This window comes from Phyllostomus discolor, chromosome 1 (genome assembly GCF_004126475.2).
Source record: "Phyllostomus discolor isolate MPI-MPIP mPhyDis1 chromosome 1, mPhyDis1.pri.v3, whole genome shotgun sequence".
Lineage (NCBI taxonomy): Eukaryota > Metazoa > Chordata > Mammalia > Chiroptera > Phyllostomidae > Phyllostomus > Phyllostomus discolor.
Genome location: NC_040903.2, coordinates 189451789 through 189472282, shown reverse-complemented (window position 1 = coordinate 189472282; position 20494 = coordinate 189451789). Strand labels below are relative to the sequence as shown.

The 20494-nt window shown below is 40.5% G+C and overlaps 1 protein-coding gene and 1 long non-coding RNA gene across 2 annotated transcripts; one reads left to right on the top strand and one right to left on the bottom strand.

Moving 5' to 3' along the window:
• Nucleotides 1-2118: 2118 nt before the first annotated feature.
• On the bottom strand, nucleotides 2119-13275 carry CHURC1 (churchill domain containing 1). The gene is made up of 4 exons (XM_028505413.2): nucleotides 13113-13275; nucleotides 9503-9638; nucleotides 7369-7439; nucleotides 2119-3135 (listed from the first exon to the last, which is right to left on the bottom strand). Exons 1-4 carry the CDS (start codon nucleotides 13149-13151, stop codon nucleotides 3043-3045), a joined length of 339 nt encoding a protein of 112 aa, XP_028361214.1. The 5' UTR covers nucleotides 13152-13275; the 3' UTR covers nucleotides 2119-3042.
• A 56-nt stretch (nucleotides 13276-13331) lies between these two features.
• Nucleotides 13332-19534, top strand: LOC118497230. Its single transcript, XR_004899762.1, has 2 exons — nucleotides 13332-13472; nucleotides 19321-19534. It is a non-coding gene; the product is annotated as an uncharacterized LOC118497230 (long non-coding RNA).
• The last annotated feature ends 960 nt before the right edge of the window (nucleotides 19535-20494 follow it).

The window sequence follows — 20494 nt, the reverse complement described above, 5'->3', positions numbered from 1 at the left end:
ATCTCTAGTTTTCCATTGAAGAAACTGAGGTACAGATGGAATAAGTGATTTGCCTAATATTCCACCTCGAGCAGGTGGCAAAGCTAATGCTAGACTCAGGTTTCTTGATATCCTCTCTCCCCAACCACAGTGTGTCTCATAAGAGACTTGTACTACAGCCAAGATGTATACATTTTAAAGCCAAGAGTCTCATTTGAAGCCAAGTACCTTAACCTTGCTCACAAAAGAATGAAACCAAAAGGATTCTTCATACACTGAAATAAAGAACACTGAACATAGACTTTTTAGCGATAACTTACAAGTAACAAATCATATCTGGTTGTGCCCAGATTAAGTCACATGTCAATTTATTAGTATTGGGAGAACCCAGAACCATTGGAGACAGACAGAGCTGGCTAAAACAGCACAACAAACACGCTGAGCTTTGCACTCCAAGAGCTGAATCACGCCGACCCCAGGCCTGTACCCCATGGGGAGTGCAGAGAGAGAATGAGGTGTCAGGACCAGCCCAGTCCCCAGTGACACCCGCAGGGGAGTCTCTTCCTCCTTGCCTCTCAGGGCAGGGAGGCAAAAAGGACTGCTGCTCTTGCCTGACGCCTCTTCCATGCACACAGAAAGACAGAAACTCAGTAGAGTTGGGTTCCAGAGGTCTTTATTCTTTTAGATCCGGAGAAAAATTCTAGAGGATGAAAAAGAAAGCATCACAAAACATAGCATGATGTTGGTATAATAATAATAAAATATGTGGGTAGGATCTTATGTTTTAAATTTGTATAGTCCAAAATAGATAATTACATAGTATGCAATAGATGAAGATAACAGTACAGGCATATGAAATCATACTCTTGAGCTCCAAATGACTAAGTTGGAAGCATTCAAACTCCAAGAAGGGACAATTCTGAGGCTATAATGGGCTTAGTGCTGTTATTTAAAGTAATGAAGCATTTTCTCTGCTTTCTGGATTCATTTCACCAAATGATTTCCTCAGCAGGTCAGATATAGATTTGCAGAAAGTGGAAAACATTTTCCAGGAATAAAACTACTGACTCCTAAGGGGCAGCTGACTTAACTTTTCCAAATAATCCATCTTGGGCCGACGTGCCTAGATGCCTCCGAGTGCGGTCACTGATACTCTCCACCTCTTCCCAACCCTGAGACCCTCTGTGTGCCGAACACTCTTGTTGAGAGGGAGCCGCTGGACTCGCTGTGTGGCCCTGAGTAAGCTACTTAATCTCCTGTGCCTTAGTTTCTTTGGCTCTAAAATCAGAACAATAATACTACGTCCCCCATGGAGTTGTGAATGAGGATTAAATGAGGGCTTAAAAAGGCCTTGGCACACAGTAAGTACTCAAGAAACCTCAGTCATTATTATTCCTGTTATACATCAAAGCTTTTCCCTGGAATCAATAATGAACATTTTGCTCACTTTTTTTTTTCTTACAAGCAAAGCCTAAGTTTACAATGCCCAAGTCTCTTAGATATGAAGAGGAAATGATTCTGTTTCTAATGCCTGGCCTTTTTAAGTGTGGTCTCACAGGGAGAAGAACTACTGAAGCCATCCCATTGTGTCATTCATTACTCACTGGACCTCCCAACAACACTGTAAAGAAACTATACTATCAATTCTTATGAGCCTAGTTTTTTAAAAAGGGGACAATAATGTCCGGAGTAATGCTTTGCTTAATGGTTATACTGCTACCAAATGGCAGAGGCCTAAATTCCTGGGTTTAGGACCCCCAAGCTAGTGTTCTTTCACACAGCAGGCACTCCCATGTTAGAGTAGAAGCTAGTGTTCTTTCAAAGTAAAATATTCTAAGATCCCTCTGGAGCAACTGAAACTAAATTTACGTTAACTAAATTTATATTTAGTTAATCCTCAGAAGATACACCAGGACAAAGTGTTGGGTCTTTCCCATGAGGCTCAAATTGAAAGAGTTAGAGGTCCCAAAGGAACAGGGATTATAGTGTAAATCACACTTTAATTCTATTTATTTATATTAACTAAACTCCATACTTTATTCAGATTTCCCCGGACCCCTTCACAAAGGTCCTTTTTCTGGAGCAAGATCCCATTCAGCATAAACTACTTTAGGTACTCGTGTCTCCTCAGGTTCCTTCTGGCTGTGAGCGTGCTCAGAATTCCTTGTCTTGGGCAACGTGATGGTTCTCCGGAGCTCCAGTCAGGTACTTTGTGAATGCCCCTTAACTGGACGGGATCTGTATCATCTATTTCTCATGATTAGACTGGGGTGACGGGTTTTGGGGAAGAATGGCACCAAGGTAAAGTGCCATTCTCATCACAACACATCAAGGACACATGCTATTACATCACTTATGCCCTTTGATGCTAATCTTGCTCTTGGCCAGGGTCTGTCCCCACTTTCTATACTATACTCTGGAAGGAAGTCACGACACACAACCCACAGTTAAGGAATGGGGAATATCTGCATGTTATTTGAAAATCTTCTGTATGGGAGATTTGCCTATTCTATTTTATGTATGTATTTATTCAATCATTTGTTTATATCCATATGGACTCATGAATATTTATTTCATAGTTCGGGTTATAATCCAATGCTATTTAATTTTTTATTCAGATTGTCCCAGCTGTGGTCACTGGGAGCTCCTCCAGGTGGCTCTTCTGTCCTTCTGACATGCCCCATCATTGCGGTTTTTCTAAGCACTTCCTTTTCCTGTGGTGCAAGATGCTCCATCTTGTACAAGTCCGTCTTGTACATTTACAGCCCCCGTCCTAGAATAAGTCATTGCTCCAAGGAACCCTTGGTTCCTTTTACTGGGACCGAGATCTGGGCACTAAGTGTACTCCCACTCTGGCTGCACTGATGTGAACTAGGAACTTAGAACTCTCCGCTCTGGAGAACAGCAATCCCCTAAATCACTTCTTTTCTTTAGAAGAATAGGTAAATACAGACAGAAAAAAAATATGCAAATAATTTCCATTACAAACTAAGAAGAGAAGCCATCAGGCTTGCTGTATTGTAAACCAACACAACAGAGTTACAACAGAACTGCAGAGGGTGGTCAGAATAGCAGGGTCATCTGCCGGGGGTCATCAGGGAGAATGCTGATAGTATCTTCAGCTTTGCCACATAACAAACACAGCATGGTGTACTCCTAGGACAAGATAAAGTGCATAATTACCATGAGAAAGATGCTTCTTAACGGACTCAGGTAACACTGTTTTCTGCATGGTCATGGGTATTCTTTCTGTATGTTAGATCAATTTCAATACCTACAAGCAATGTCTTCGGTTTATTCTGTGCATCCCAGAGCCTTCTGTGTACGCCAACAGAATACATGCTGATGCTCTCTCTACTGGCACAAGAATGTCATCTGGGGCATGCCTGGCCATTTTGTGGACTTAAGAAATACACATATTGGGCGTAGCTAGTGCTGCTCTTTGAAGTAATGAAGCAATTGAGTGTAGACCCCTAAGGACAAATTCCTGGTCTTAGAGCTGTTCCTATCCAGAACACTTAACACTAATATGAAATAGAAATATTTTTAAAACAACGAAAAAAGGGAGAAAATTCCTAAACCAAAAAAGCTACTTTTATCTACCTCAAGAAAATAAAAAACTATGTTAAATTCACTAGTATGTTAAACATACCTCATATTTAGGTAGCTAGTTGTCTAGAATTTGATCTATTTAAGGAATTTTATGCTTCTTGGGTTTAACAAATGTTCAGACTGGTGACGGAAAGGATTTTGTTTTAGGTAAACATGCTTAGGGCAGAGTCCTATTTCTATAGCAGCACCTTTCTAGAATATTCAATATGGTCCTAAAGTATAGGGACATTTCTTTTAAACCCTTTGCTTAAAAACCTTTTATCTTCTTTAGGAAAACAAACACCCATGTTCAATCTATTAGCATGTCCACGCCTGACACTGAGATTGCCGGCTCTCTGGAAAGTGATCGGTCAGGGCAGCTTATGTTTCATGGGTCCAGACAGTATAGGGAGAGGGTCGCAGAGATGAACACTGACTACAGTACAAGGACTCGGAACCAGGCGACTGCCTTTCCATTGCCTCCCAGAGTGCTCAGCAGAGGAGTTTGGCTCTGGCAGTGGAAAAATTGTTCCTTAAAGACCACAGTTAATTTTTTAGTCTATTCTGCACACACAACAGAAATAAATACAGACTAGACATCAGCAAACACGAGTCTCATGAATTAAAAATAAAAATCCCCTCTCTCCAAGGTCTTTACTGCTCTCAAATACTTCTGCTTTTACCCGCCAGACTTTACTGCTAGGATGGCACCCTCTCACTGGAAATGAAGAAGCAGAAAGCAATAAGGTCAAAATAGGAAAATGTGTGAAGCTAGACAAATACCCGACTTTTCAACTAATCTATCCATTGGCAAGTTTTTATTAAGTGCCTAAATATTCTGCAATGTGCCAGGTACACTAGTAGACATGAGAGAAGGCAAGGACAAGGTCTGACCTTGCAAACTTAGAATCTAACTTGGGAGAAAGATAAAACCTAACATATGGTATAATCTGGAAAGATCATTAAATAGTAAGACGGATTATACCTGTACTCTTTGATTTATAGGCAGTCTGGATTCCAAATTTCATTGTAGGTCAACTGTCAAGAATTCAGACAGTTTCCCATAGAAGTAGTTGTACCCAACAGTTAGGTTCCCAGAAAGTCCAGGCAGCCTTTTAAATTTATATTATACAAGTACTATAGAATCTAACCATATATAGCAGTACTTCTGTGGGAAAATATGTCTAGAATTCTACCTTGGAATGTCAGAAACATATCTCTGTGTCCTGCCAGGAATGTGGTGGGATGAGAAAACTTTTTAACAAAACTAGTTAATTTGGGAGAATAAGAATCCCCCGCCCCCAGCCATGCATGGAGATCCTCAAAGCCCCCACCTGCAAACAGCCCAGGGGTACAGATTTGGAGGCAGGGTGGCGAGGGGAGAGGGACCCTTGGGTAAGGCCAGATCCTTTGTTTTATTCTGAGGGCCCCTGGCCCTTTTCCTCTATCACTATCTGCTATTTCTGACCCCGAGTCCTCTCCTTCCCAGGTGCACAGAGGAACGGAAAGCAGTCTCACGGTTCCCCTCTTGTTTCTTGGGGCAAAAACACAGTTATTTGAATGGCTTTTAGGGTGATATATCTGCAACCATTTATAATGTATTTTCCATTTAAACTCTGTATTTCTGTGTACATTTTCCCCTGTATTCCTTTAAAATTTATTTATTTTATAGAACAAGGAAAGGAGAGAGAGAGAAACATTGATTTTTGTTGTATCAGGATGATGCTCTAACCAACTGAGCTACCCAGCTGGGTTCCCCTCTATTCTTGCCATCAGAAAATTTTACTGTGTTTAACCATGGTGTTGTGGTTGTTTTATAAATAGAATCCTTATTTTTTCGAAAGAGAGGAAAGAGATGATGAGAGGATGAATCAAAGAGGTAGCTAAGTGAAGTAAAAAGAGTTTAATTTGTTTTTAACAAATACAGACTAACTGAGTATATTTAATGTGAAGAAATTTTAAATCCCATGGAGAGAAAGACGATGCTAAAAAGAGAGAGGGTAACATATGATTCCTGGGGAAATGCAGCAGGGGTAAGCATCAGAGAGGAGGAAATAAAAATCTCCCTCTGTGACAGGAGGGACGGGAGCAAGCCTTGGGACGGGAGCAATGCTGTGTGTGGTGCATAAGGAGTGTGGCAGGAAAGAAGAGAAAGTGAAGCTGCAGCCCAGCAAGAACTCTGGGACAAGGAGTTTGGATCTTATACTGCAGCTAAAGGTAAGCTGGGCAAAGGCCAGTGAGGCAGTTTGAAAGCATCATTTTAAGAAGAACAACCTGATGGCAGAACACAGCACATGGGCAGTGGGGAGTGGATACTGGGAGAGACACACTGGAAGTAGAGTGTCCAGTTTAAGAGTTTTTTTCAAGAGCACTTCACTCTATCTGGGCATTGTGAATACAGGCTATCTTCCTTTACCTTCTTCCTATCCCAGAGTAATTTCTGGGGCAGCTCGGGAAATGTCTGTGTTGTCATAAAGGGAAATCACCCAGACTTTGTTGTATATACTTTACAGTACATACAACAGCTCAATTAGAGCATAAACAAGCAATCTCAATGTCCATTTAGGGACTCTAAAAAGCTGACAGGACCTTCAGAAGCTTCTGGAAAATAGCTACAAGCACTTCTCTCCTCCCATAAAAGGATAAAGCTACCCCTTCAAGCCCATGACATGCTCATTTCCCTATCCGGCCACCACTCACTCACTGAGATCTGGATTCTGGCCTAAGTTACATATATCATATAAATATTTTTGAGGCCTAATTTTTGGTTGTTGAGGAGATGTAGTCACGATGTTATTTAGATTAAGTACAAGATATTGGACCATATTATGACGAGTGACTTAAATGCTTTCTTCCTTATTAAAATAAGAATGAATGAGAGTGGATATATTATTTTATAACATGCTGTTATGAAAGATTTTATTTTTCCTAATTATAGGAAAATCTGAAGGGTTTTTAAAAACTCCTTTGCCTATTAAAAGCTCTAACCTAATATTTATATCCGACAGGTGAACCTTTAGTTCACATGAAATAAGGAACTCAAGCTGGAGGTTTGAAAACGGAGGCAGGGAGGCGTGGGCGCAGGCTGCGGTGTGTCCTCGTGGTTCACGGTGCGTCCAGGCTCTCCCGCCCGGACCCGCTTTTCTTTCTGACCATCAGACCTACTCCGGGTCTACACCAGCCTCTGGAATTCTGTTGCTCTCCTCCCGTGCTCTCACAATGGTGTAAGGACTAATCCTTATAATAAATCCCTATTCTCTATCCTTACAGTGGTCCTGCTTCTCTCCTCCAACCTTGATACGTCCATTTTGTTATTTTACCTAACAAATAATATTAAGTGTTTTACTGTAGCTGAGACTACGGAATCGCTCAACTCCACATGCCTACCAAGGAAAACAAAAGAGAGCTCCCTGATCCCAGTCTCCACGCCCAGCAAGTACGGTGGCAGTGGGCAAGCCGACACCCCGAACTGACACTGCACAATCACACAGCTGGGTAGAGACAAAAGAGGCACAACGGTCACCTCAGAAGAGCTACAATGTGCTGTTCTTCGTAAACAAAAGTGACAGGACTGAGAAATCATTTGTAAGGCACACACTGATTGCTGACTCCTGTAAAAACAGGTTTGAGCAGATTCAGCCACATCTGAAGTTTCTCTCTCAACTTACACAGAAGAGAGGGATGGTCTCACTTAACATTCGCTAGTACTTCATTTGTGAAAACTGTATCTAGATTTTCAAGGGTACTTTTATTATCTCCTCCCTGCCCACGATAACATACCCATGTTAATACACTTACCTGAAATTCATCCATGATACTGAACGTATATTCATGCCTGGCAACTACATGATGACAATTCTTACACAGATCTGCCGAAACAGAGAGAGATGTAATAGTTAAGTCACAGAAGGTGTCTTTAGACAGTAAAATTTCTATTCTCAGCAATGGTACTGCTTTAAAAGAATCTTAACTGTCATATTTAACACAGCAGGATACCCATTATAATATCTGCCTTGATAAGAAATCTAGAATCTGTGACATAGTAACACTGCAAAATTAAGGGCCAATGTGCATATATTAATTCCCATTGAAAGCTCTCTAAGGTAATCAATTAACAAACATGTAAATGTGTTGTTTAAACTAGCTAGACCTATCTAACTATGTAAAGGCTTCTACTCTCAGGAAGGACAGAAACTTTGTGACTATATCTAATCATAAATCAACAACTAAAGCTAGACGCTAAAGTGAATTTAATGGTAACAAAAGACTCTAATAAAAACATATAATAATAATGTTTTATTGAGTGTTTACAGTATGCCAACACTGTTTTAAATATGTTTAATCTGTTTATTCACTTAATCTTTTCAAAAACCCAAAGAGGGAGACACAATTTTTAGGGATAGGGAAACAAATGCACACCGTGGTTATGGAAGAAATTGGGTTAGGAAGTGTTGGAACCAGAATTCAAATCCAAGCATTCTGGCTCCAGAACCCTTGCTCTTTTTTTAAAGAGTATATTTATTTATTTTTAGAGAGAGGGGAAGGGAGGGAGGAAGAGAGGGAGAGAAACATCGATGTGCGAGAAAAATTGCATGCACCCCAACCAGGAGCTGGGCCACAACCCAGGCATGTGCCCCAACCAGGAATCAAGCTGGTGACCCTTTGCTTTGCAGGACGATGCCCAACCAACTGAGCCGTGCCTGTCGGGGCAGAGCCCTTGCTCTTAACCACCATGACCTACTACCTGGAACAAAACTGAGTTAAAGGGTTATATCTAAAAGGAAGAAAATGATTCTTTTAATTTAGAACACTTTTTGATAGTCTGACTTTATTCTAAAGGCTTAGTGCTTTTCATAACCCTCTTGCAAAGTATCATTACTTGTGCATTTACTCCTCATATGTTCAGAATACAACAAAGAACCAGGAGACAAGCCAAAAGGGGATGTGCACGGTGTAACTGTTTGTCACAATACCTGGGCACTAAGGTATGCATACACTTAATTTACTCATAGAATTTCTTAGTGCCTAACTCAGAATCTATTTATTTTTACTGCACACAGTCTATTTGTGTGGTTTCCCAACACTGAGGAGGAAGAACAGTATATAAAGGTAGCATATTTACCGCAGCAAAAGAAACACCAGACTGACAGTGAAATAGGAGACAAAAAAAGCTACGAAAGCCAAAACAAGACTAGACTGTAGCACTCAGGGTCATTTAAAATAGGGGCAAATATTGCTTCTCAGCCTCTGGCTAAGATCAAATGTACACCACATGATCTCACCTACAAGAGGAACCTAATGAACAAACATAAACTAATGAACAAAACAGAACCAGAGACATGGAAACAGAATAGATCAGAGGGGAGTGGGGAGGGGGATAATGATGGAAAGAAGGGACTAGTCAAAGAATATGCATAAATGAACCATGGACAAGGACAATGGTGTAGGGATTGACTGTGGGCGGGGGGGAGGCTGGGCAGAGGAGGGCAAAGGGGGAAAAAATGGGACAACTATTTAATTGTAAATAGAATAACAATTAAAAAAAAGATCAAGTGTAAAATAGGGGCAAACAGCCCTGAACACTTTAATAGCTGCTGGACAACATCACTATATAGCAGGTGAAAACTCACATGTATGATCCTAAAGTTAAAAGAAAAAGCCTCTACATCGTTTCAGAAAAGATAAATGCTTTAAAAAAAAAGTGATGCCTGAATCATAGCTTCGGTTCTCTCCGAGTCATTTAAGTAGAATATCTGATGCTAGATAAATGAGGAGTTATTTATAATTTCCTCTTAAAAACCTAAATACTAACTAGTAACTATGTGTTGCAATACAATATTAAAACAGGCCTCATAATGCTTTGCACAACATACCAACTTCCCCAAGTCAACGCCTGCTAACAGACTTGCGTGGAAAGAAAAGGTCTACTCACGATCATAGGTAACTATTTCTTCTCCATCTTCCTCTTTCAGAGACTTGTTTGTGATCAGCATAAAATCCCGCTTCCCGCACACCGCACAGCCTGTAAAGTTCAGCAAGAAAGATCCATTCTCGAGGCAGATGTTACCCTAAGATATTAAAAATGGTAATTAAATTTTCTTCTATTTCAAAATGCTTGGTGAAAATGATTAATAAACTTAAAACCTCTAAAGGCAAAAAAAAAAATGCCAAAATTTACTTGCTTGAAGGCAACACCAATTAATTTTGAAATTGTCTTTCCTCTACATGTGCTACTCATGGTAAATGAGTGGTAGAGCTGTAAGTCTCCGAGGTCTGCAACTATGTTTAAGAGAACTAAATGTAAGTGGACATTTAGAAACAATTTAGTGAAGCTTTAATAATATACGAAAAGGAAAAATTGGAAAACCTAATAGACAAGAATATTAGATAAGGTATCATATCATAAACTAGAATTAAAATACAATCAAAATAGAAACACAGCCAATGATAAAAATGAAAACACTGTGCTCAGCTGATTGTTGACATAGCATTTTCTGAAGCCTTAAAGATACCGTAAAATAAATAAACAAAATAAACTCTCAACTGTCTGGATGTCAGTCCATAAGGATATGTGTTACTCGGGCAGGAAAGGTAAAAACTGCAATTCCTTAGACTGACACCATGGCATTCAAAGAGAAAGGGTTTTGCTTCATCACTGAAGCAAAGGTTCCTGGCTCAAAGGAGGTGTTTGCTAAAGGCTTACTAATAATTGTTCAGGACTAAAACTCATCTCATAAATAATCTACTTCAACCTCGTTTCTGACCAACAAACTTAAAGAGTATTTTAAATCATTAATGTGACGAAAAACCATTCAAATCAACATTGCTCCAGTATAGCTATGTGCCTCATGTGCCTCATACTGACTGGAGAATTCGAGGATGAGTCACAGGCTTCTTCCTTCAAACAGCTTATGAAATATCAGGGGAATTAAGACCCAGCTGAAGTGATGTCACAGTGAAGCTTTCCTGCATTCCCTCACAATTAACCTCTCCCTTCTGAATGGCTCCTCAGTGCTACGTATTAAGGAAGAGATTAACTCTGGTGGAGGGAAATCAAGCCACTACATTGTTTTTCAGAGAGAGGAGAGGGGTGGGAGAAAGAGAAGGAGAGAAATATCAGTGTGAGAGAGAAACATCCATCGGATGCCTCTCAAAGGCTCCCCGCCCTGATGGGGGACCCAACATGCAACCTAGGCACGTGCCCTGACACGGAATCCAACGGTGACCTTTTGCTTTGTGGGACAATGCCCAACCAACAGAGTCACACTGATCAGGGCTAACTATATAGTTTGAAGATAGTAAACCACAGGCACATGGACTAAACTACTAAAGGGAGAAAAAGCCTTGGGACTAAAGTATTGGGTTGACCAAAAAATCCATTTAGTTTTTTCTATAAAATAAAAGACACATTTTTCATTTTCACCAATAACTTTGTTGATTTGGATATTTTGAGTATGTCCACTATCTTCCACGTGGTATAACGTTGATTGTTGTCAATTACTGTCTCTATTTGATCCCTATCAACTTCAGCTAGTTTACTGGACCATGGAGCATTGCCCAATGAGAAATCTCCAGCGTGACACTTAGCAAACCACTTTTGACATGTTCAATCAGTCACAGCACCTTCTCCATGCACTGCACACATCTTTATTTGTGCTTCAACCTTTCTTCAAATAATAAAGGATAATATGCCAAAAATGCATATTTTCTTCCATCTTCATTATTAAAATGGCTACACAAGAATTCGTTAATTTTGATAAGTTTTTAAAAAATGCATGCTGACGGGACAGCTGTCATAACACAATCTAACAAAATTGTTTCGAATGAAGTTAAAGACAACTAAACGCTACTAGAGCCATTTATGGGGAAAAAACTAAACGAACTTTTTGGCCAGCCCAATATAAACTTCCAGCTATTAAAAACAAGTGTTTTGCTTTGATTAAAACAACAACAACAATAAACTCTATTGAGGTATAACTTATTGCCAGCATTATAAAATCCACATATTGTAAGGGTATTGATAAACGACCTTTGATAAACATATATGCCAAGGTAAACACTACCCCAATCAAGATATAGTTTTCTATCCTCCTAGGAAGACAGAAGGAAGCTCCTTCATGCTTTGTATTCCATCGCATGGATTTATCTGTTAACAAACATTTGGGTTTTCAGTTTTTTTTACTACCATAAATAAAGCAGTGATGAAGATTCACGTATAAATGTTATGTGGACATATACCCTTTTCTTGGGTAATTACTAGAAGTGGAATTGCTGAGTCATACAGTAAAGATATCATATAAACTTTATAAGAAATTGCCACACGGTTTTCTGGTTTTCTATTCCCACCAGTGATGTGTGAGATCCAGTTGCTCCACATTCTCACCAACACTAGGCATTATAATTCTTTTTTTAAATTTTAGCCATTCTAATGATGTGAAATGGTATCTCACTGTCTACTAGTACAAACAATATTCCTCTAGAATGGGAATTGCTGGGTCATTCAGTACGCCACACATCTTTATTTGATAATGCTAAGCCTCTTTTCAAAGAGGTTGTCTCACATGTTTTCATGTTATTATATATCTTTCCCAAAAGACTAAACATTACTCTAAATGTTAAGAATCAGAAGAAACTATACAGATTTTCTACCTCCCACCCAATACAAGAATCCTTGTTCTTCTGTTTTCCCCCAACCTGCAGCTCTTCCTTTCCTACCCTAGTCGCAACTAACTTTCAAGTCCCAACTTAAATCCTTCTTTCTTTTGGGAGACCAGTGCTCCTCCTTACTGCTCCCCCCTTCTCTAGACTTGAATGGCATTTATGGACTGTACTACTCATTTATTAATCACATACTCTCCTAAAATGTAAGCTCTTAGGCTGCACAGAAGTCGCCTCTTATTTCTTCTAAGCAAAGTAATTTAGCTACGCACATATAAATGTTCAGTAAGTATACCTTGAATGAATAAGAATAAACAAGCTTTGCAACCTCCTGAGCTTAGGAGGAACAGAGGTTTAAAAGAAAACAATAGCTAGGAAACTTAAATTTTAGTCTTGGCTCTCATACTAACTACAATGTGAAACTGGGCAAGTGATTTCGCCTCTCTGGGCATTAGTTTCTTCATCTGCAAAACTAAGTTAGAACAGATGACCTCAGAGGTCCCTTCCAGATCTAGAATTCAGTAAGAAAAACTGAACTTCATCAAATCAAACTTGAGGGTGAGACTAGGGGCAGGGGTAGGGGTGTCTGCTTTCGGCTGGGTTGACAGTAGTGGGGTTTCCTCTGTTGCCCCTGGAGCTATAGAGGAGTGGGGTGAAGCTCGACGTCAGCCCTAAGGGAGGGGACCATTGGGAAAGGACCGCCACAGGCCGCCCCAGCTGTCTAGTGCCTAAATACAGCTATCGGGTCATTGGAATAGGCAGAGCCGCTGAGTCTTCCCCACCCGCGCCCGGCCTCATGGGGAAGGCAGGCCGGGGATATGAGAAGCCTCCAGGGCGGAGCATGGGCCAAGGGAGCGGGAAGTTCTCGGCGCTCCTTCGCTCACCCGATTGGGATATTCCTTCTCGACACAGTCCCCACACATCTTAACGCAGTTAACCGGGAAGGTCCTCCAGGGCTTCCGGGAAGACGAAACCTCGCGAGAGCTAAGAGAAGGTTCCGCATGCGCCCTAAGTACTCGACCCTGTTCAGTTCGCTCTCAGAACCTAGTCTTAGTCTCCGCCCCTTAGAAACTGTTGCTAGGGCACGGCCAAGTCTCTTTCGCCTCGCTGATGACCACCGATAGGACTCTACAACTGTCGAGAAAGAGGACCTGTAGCGGGAAGGGGAAAGGGATCTTGAAATGAGGAAAGTTCTAATAGGCCTTCCTGAGTCTAGGCTGACAGGCAAGTAATACACAAGAAAGGTAAATTGTTTCCCGTATTCAGCTTTGTTTCAACCTGTCAGCTGCCTTGGCTTACTCCATATATATATAATATATATATATATAATATATATATATAATATATATATATATATAGCTGAAATTATAATTTAAATATCCTTTCTTAACCATTTCTTAGGGGAGTGAGAATGATAGATCAGATCTCAGCAGGTGAACAAGCAATAGCTGAAGTGTTCGGGAAGAAGCGTTTAAAGCTTTGCAGAGAATTTCCTAAAAAGAACATGTTAAATGTTAATAGTAAATAACCATCCCAGAGTCCTCTGGAGAACTTAGCAATGGGAAACGTGTTTCTGTGTGTGTGTGTGTGTGTGTGTGTCACAGAAGCACATCAGTGGCAGGCAAGCACTAGGTAAATAGAAGATGGTCAGATCAGTGATCCCTGCATTTTCCAATTCTGTGGAGCTCAAAATGCTTGTGACCAGTGCCCTCCTTCTTTTTCAATAACCATTTCAAAGCTAGCCAGCTTAATTGGGTTTGCTAATACGGGAATTCTATCTCCACTGGAGTGCTGAATTGTAACCTTTGGTATTTCAGCCTCTGGTAAGGATCTGCACTAGTTACTGAAAGTCACAGTTGTGCCGAAAAGCGGTGCATCAGTGTTCACTCTATTCTTGGAATAATTATAACGTCTTCCATTTGTATGACATTTTCAACATTTCAGTGTCATTTTCCTTTCTAATTTAAAGCTTTTGCAACTGTGTAAGATTAGTAATGTGAACCCTGAGAAGAAATGCATCTGCCAAGAAGGACCCCTCATGGTTTACAGGGCCCAAGTTCATAACCAGAGTCTAGCACTATTGCTGACAGAGGCCTCTTACACACTGCATTTCAGGGAAAAGCCATGGGCTGAGCTGTCAGCCTCCTTCACTGGGCTTCTGCCATTTGAGTCGATCCTTATAAGGGAGTTCTTGGTATCCTCTTATAATCAATCCACCTACCCCTAACAATTAGAACTGTACAGCTATATACTCAATTGCATCTATGCTGACCAATGAGAGCTGCTCTATGATGAGACCAATCAGAGTGCACAACTCCAATCAGGACAGTGCCATTTGGACCAATCAGAACTGTGCAGCTGGATTCCTCATTTGCATAAACATGGACCAGTCAGGAACCAGTGTGGGAACTTTCTCTATAAAAGGTGGCCTCCCCTAATTTTGCCCGTAGTTGCACTTTTGGGAGGCTGTGTTTTCCTGGTTTGCAGCTGTTCACAGAAATAAAGGCTCTCCTTTTCTGTATTCAACTGGGGACTTTTGTTGACAATGAGAAAAGCATCTCTTCCCTTTTTGGATAAGGGAACCAAAAAAATAAGTGGTTAAAGGTCTTCTATGGTAACAAAACTATTTGATAATCTGTCAGGACTAGGGCTTGGTTCCTACCCTGGACTCAAATTCCTTTTAATACAATAGTTAGTAGCCACATGTGGCTATAAAGCACTTTTAATGAGGCAAATTGAACTGAAATGTCTTGTGAGTACGTCTTAGGCACTAGATTTAGAAAACTTAGTGTGAAATAATGTAAAATATTTCACTAGTAATTTTTATACTGATGATGATGAAATAATTGGGCTAAATAAAAATAATTAAAATTAACCTCACTTGTTTCTTTTTTTAATCTGGCTACTAGAAAATTTAAAATTACACATGTAGCTTGAGTTATATTTCTACTGCACAAGGCTGGCCTATACAATTCCCTTTCTTGATTGATTTTTTAAATGCATCTTCTGTTTTTAAGCCTGATAGTGACTTTTACCGTTACTAACCACTGTGTCTATTTTATTCAATTCTGTAGACATCTGTTGAGTGTCATTGCTGTGCAAGGAACCATGTGGGCAACAGAAAACTGAGAAAGACATTGTCCTTTCCTAGTCTCCAGATATTCACAGTAGAATCTGAGAGACAAAATGAGCAGAAATGCTTGTAATTAACTGGAAGGTTGTGGCTTTATAGTACAAAATAGAGAGACTTCCAGCAGGGGTATTTGGGCCTTGAAAAATGTATAGGATTTCAAAAAGCAGAGAGTTGAGCATAAGAATTTCAGGTGGACCATACCAAAGAGTTTGGACTTGATCCTGCTGGTGATAGGGAGCCACTGAAAGTTTGTGCAGGAGAGTGATATCAGTGTGTGGTTTAGGAAGATTATTTTAGCAGCATTTTATTGGGACTGATGGAAATGGAAAGAAATTGGAAGCAAAAGGCAAACACTAGCATGAACCACAGGGGGGAGACATACAGCTTTCTGCCTCCTGACCAATAGAGAACATTTATGATTTTTTAAAAAATGAAAATTACATGGCAAAGATCTCCACGACTAAGCTCTTTGGTATGAACTGATTTTTATGTTCTGAGGCATGAAAAACAATCAACATATTTACCAACATCTCTCTAACGTTCCAGAGTGGTATTGTATATTGTTAATAAAGTTAGCAAGTGAATTAAAAGGTCATCTTATTCACAGGCACGAAATTTCAAGAGCTTATAGCTATCCACCCAGCAAAGTTCCATATTCAAATATAACCATGTTCGGGGAAGAGAGTCAGCAAATGATTCTGGCAGGAGGAGGTGGAAAGGAACAGAAATTAAAATGTGATTATGGTAGTAGACATATACAATCTCTGAGGCCGACAGGTGGCAGAAAGGAAAAGAGAGGCTACAAAGCAGGAGATTAGCACCAGAAATGAATGGCCACATAGTGGTATAAAATAAGTTTTAAAAAGTTACAAAACCTCTGTTTTCTCTTCTAGATAATTATGTAAAATAAAGTTTATAGGAACCATTTAAGGATTACCTTGTAATAGAATGTTCTTTTAATAAACATGAAATGTTAACAATGTGTATCAAATACACTCATGTATTGTAGTTTGTGCATGAGATTATCTCTTGGCAAACGAATCCATTTAGGTAGCTCTAAATGTTAAAATGGTTCAATATTATGTGCTAAACTACATCCCTGAGATAAGATTAAAGATTTACCTTGAGAGCCCAGTTTGAATCTCCTAACACCCTCTTTCTAGAACCTCTTTTTTTTTGCCTTTTATGATGCCCAAAACTAAGAGGCTAGAAGGATGAAGTGCTGAGCATATCTATCCTCTTCACTGTTTGTTTAAAGGGGTGAGGAAGCACCCCAGAACTTGTGCGGCATCAGTGTCCGACCACTTTCACAGATGGAATGAAGCTCATCTTCAAGCAGTTCATCTGCTTGGTGAAGGTATGTGTCATCTCTCCATTGTCTCAAGGGAAGTGTGAAATAGGAGTGCTTGTCTGTTTCTGGGATAACCTGCCCGGCATGAATGAGCTAGCAGGGATTCCGGGTTCATGCTGTGAACACAGGTGAGCCTGGTCGAAAGGACCAGGGTCAGGCTTTTTACATTTTAGTCCAGAGGCCAGATGGACTAAATTTCTTCTGTTTGTGGTTCTCATGGCTATTCAGATGATAAACTCCAGCTTTCAGACTCGTTGCAGTTAAAAGCAAGGGAATAGCTACTGTTTCTTTGTTTCTTTCAGCTCTCCTCACTTGCACATACAGATGAGCATTTCCACATGCAATTTTCATGATATATCTCAAAATCTCTGACGTAGTGGCTTTTGTGTGCCCCAGGATATAGTAAGACTTGGAGCAGGCTTTTATTATTTGCCATCTATATGGACCCTGAGAGGCGAAGGAGTTTGGGCTTTTTAGAGAAGCCAAGGAAGTGAGGAAAGGGAGGCCCAGAGGCCCTGGTGTGTCCTGGAGAATGGCCAGCAGACAGATGGTTTACTTCACAGTAGTTCAGGCACAAAATCCACGGAAATCAAGAAGCTTGGGTAGTTTTGCCTGAACTGGTGTGTCTCAGTGGGCTGGGTGTCATCCTGCAAAGCACAAGGTCATTGGTTTGATTCCTGGTCAGGGCACATATCTGGGTTGCATGTTCTGTCCTGGTCAAGGCGCATAGGAGAGGCAAACAATCAGTTTCTCTCTCACATCAATGTTTCTCTCCCTCTCTTTCTTGCTGCCTCCCCCTTCTCTAAAAATAAATAAATAAATAAAACTTTTTTTTTTTTTTTAGAAAAAACAGTCGGGTAGTATTGAAAAGAATAGTTTTGACTTGGAATGGAGAAGGGGTACATAGAAACTGCAAGAAATATTTGGGAAATAACATGGTGATTTAAAGCTAAGATTTTAGATTTCAGTCCTAACTATATCTTAATAACAGTAGGACCTTAAGCAAGTTGCTTACTGGCTGGGCTTCAACTTTCTTATCTGTAAAATAATGACAATAATAAGTATACCTACTTCACACAGTTGTTTTATAAAACGATACACAAATGTCTTAGATGCATGAGTATATACACATGACTCCAGGGTGCTAAGATAAGTAACTACAGCCATAAGTGGAAGGTCTAAGACAGAAGGGAAGATAATGAATTAGGAAAAGGAGATCGGTAATGACTAACAGCCTGCGCAACGTGTAAATCTGTGCCTAGCTGAATTGAGTAATATGAGACTGTGTACTTTCATTTGTACAAGGTGGTTTGTATGCATTCAAAAAGACTGAGTGAGCATGTCCTGTTGAAGAGGACACTGTCAGGGGAGAGTCATGCGAGGGAGGGAAGCCACAGAAGATAGAGAGAGAGCAATAAGCCAGGCTCCTCCAGGAAGCAGACTTGGAGAGTTACTCAAAGACACAAAGAAGCGGGGAGCCCTAATCACAGGTTTCCAATCCCACTCCTGGTTTCTTGTACTTCTTTCTCTTGACAAAATCTTCTCTGAGAGCTCATGTGAAAGTACATATCAAGGTTTGAGAGAACTGAGGCATCTACAGAAAACAGTGCCCCCAGTGTAACAGTTATAATAAATCGTATTTTGCTACTGCTTTAAAACCTCCTGGATTCCCCACTGCCTTCAAGATAAAGACCAAGTTTCTTACTAGAGTATTCACAGCCTTTCACAATCTGGCCCCAGTCTACCTCTCCCACTAACACCCTGCTGCTCCCTACCTCTCCTTCTGCTCGCCTGTCCTGTCCTCACACATTACCTATTTGTAGTCTCCCCAAAATTCTCATGGCCCTATCCACACCAAACGCTTTCAAGTCTTCTTTCTAGCTTTTGGCGAACTGTTCCCTCCGCCCAGCATGGTCCTTTCTCTGCCTGTTGAAGTCATATTCAGTGTCCCAGACACGGTTCAAACATTGCCTCTTCCACAAAGACTGGATATTAGTTTCCATTCTAAACTCCTGTGATAATACCTTACTCGTCCCCCTGCTATGGCATGCACAGTCACCCCTTGACTGGCACTCCCTGAAGACGATGCTTGTTTCCAGCTTTCAGCATTCTAGGCCTGGCACGCAGTGGGTGCTCAGTAATGTTTTTTGATTGATTAGAAAAGCTGAACACACTTTCACCACCTCACTCCAAATTCTAGGGCCTGAGCAGCCATCATCCCCCCATCTCCTTCAGACTTCGCTCTCTTCACTCCAAGTCATTGCTGTCAGGGGTTTTAATATTTGAGGGGAAAAAAAACATTTTTAGGAAACAAGTTTTGGTTTTAAAAAATTGTTTTAAGCTCAACATCCTCCACTTGCTAGCTAAGAATATATTGTGAAGTCATATCTTCATGCTATGCCCACCAAAAGGAAGATTCTGCCCAAGGCCCGGATGACTCGACAAGGAAAACAACATGTTTTAATATCATTCAATTTAACACCTCATTTCTCTCTAGGAAATTATGTGTAAACTTAGAGCTCAGTTTGTCACCTCATTCCTGGAAGTTTAGCAACATCTTCCTGACTTTAATTGGTTCCATACACTATTTTGTCTTTCTCTTTTATAGATAATTGGATTCATAATGGTTTGTTGTTTTCAGTTGAAGGAGAGTACATGACTCTTCCACGAGAGTGGTTTCTTAGTCCTCACTCACTGATTCGGTTACTACTTGAGATTGCCTACATCAGAAAGCCTTTACTACAAAATTTAAAATAGTGCTCAAAGTGTGAATATGCCTGGAAGAAGGAATGTGATAGCATTAAAGCTCAGGAATTCAACTTCATTCAATTCATACGATGTTCAGAATGCCTACTTTATGCCTGCTTTCAAGTAACTTACAACCTGGGGCAGGAGAAGAAAAAAAACAGTGATCACGATACAGCGTAATAACTGCTCTTAGCGATGCCAGGGCAGGCATCTCAGCCTGGGAGAGGTTGGACAGAGGAGACACACCGTGTCAAGAAAGATTTTCCCAAAGAGTTGATGCTTCAGCAGACTTCTTGGATATTAGGGGGTATGAAACAGGGTATTCCCTAGACAGGGGGAGGAACCACATGTGCAAAAGTACAGAGACATGGGAAAACAAGTTTGGAAGGCTGGTACATAGAGCAGGTAGCCCGGATCTAAGTAACATCCAGTCTTTTCCTGTGAAGGATAAATTTTCCACCCTTAATTCAGAGGCGACTGACTTCACAATTATTCCTAACACAGCCCTGATGAATGTTACCATGTAGGAAATTTCAAATTGCTCAGGCTTCTCCCTAATATACACCAGCATCGTATTTTCCACCAAAGCGGTTTTGCGGAGACATGCAGATGTGGGTTCACATCCCAGCTGCATCACATTAGCTGTGACACATCGGGCAAGGTACTTCCCTGTGCCCTTTTCCTCATTTGCAAAATGGGAATATGCCTACCTCATCAAGTTGCTGTGAAAACTAAATAAGATCATTCGCCTAGCATGGGATCTGATATATGTATTAAGTGTTTCATAAATGTTAGCTATGTTGACAAATAAGAGGCAAGAGAATCTAATAAAGATGTAAGGAGTGGTGGATAATCAAGGGATGGTAATTAGCTGCAGCCCGGGAGAATCCCAGAGGTCGGTGAACCCTCAACAAGTTACCTAATATACTTCTCTGCATCTAAGAAGATCAGCACTTAAATCTATGGTACTGGGCCCTGCCTGGCACCAAGGGTCCTAAATATATCTGAGGAAAGATGGGGTAAGGAAGAGAAGA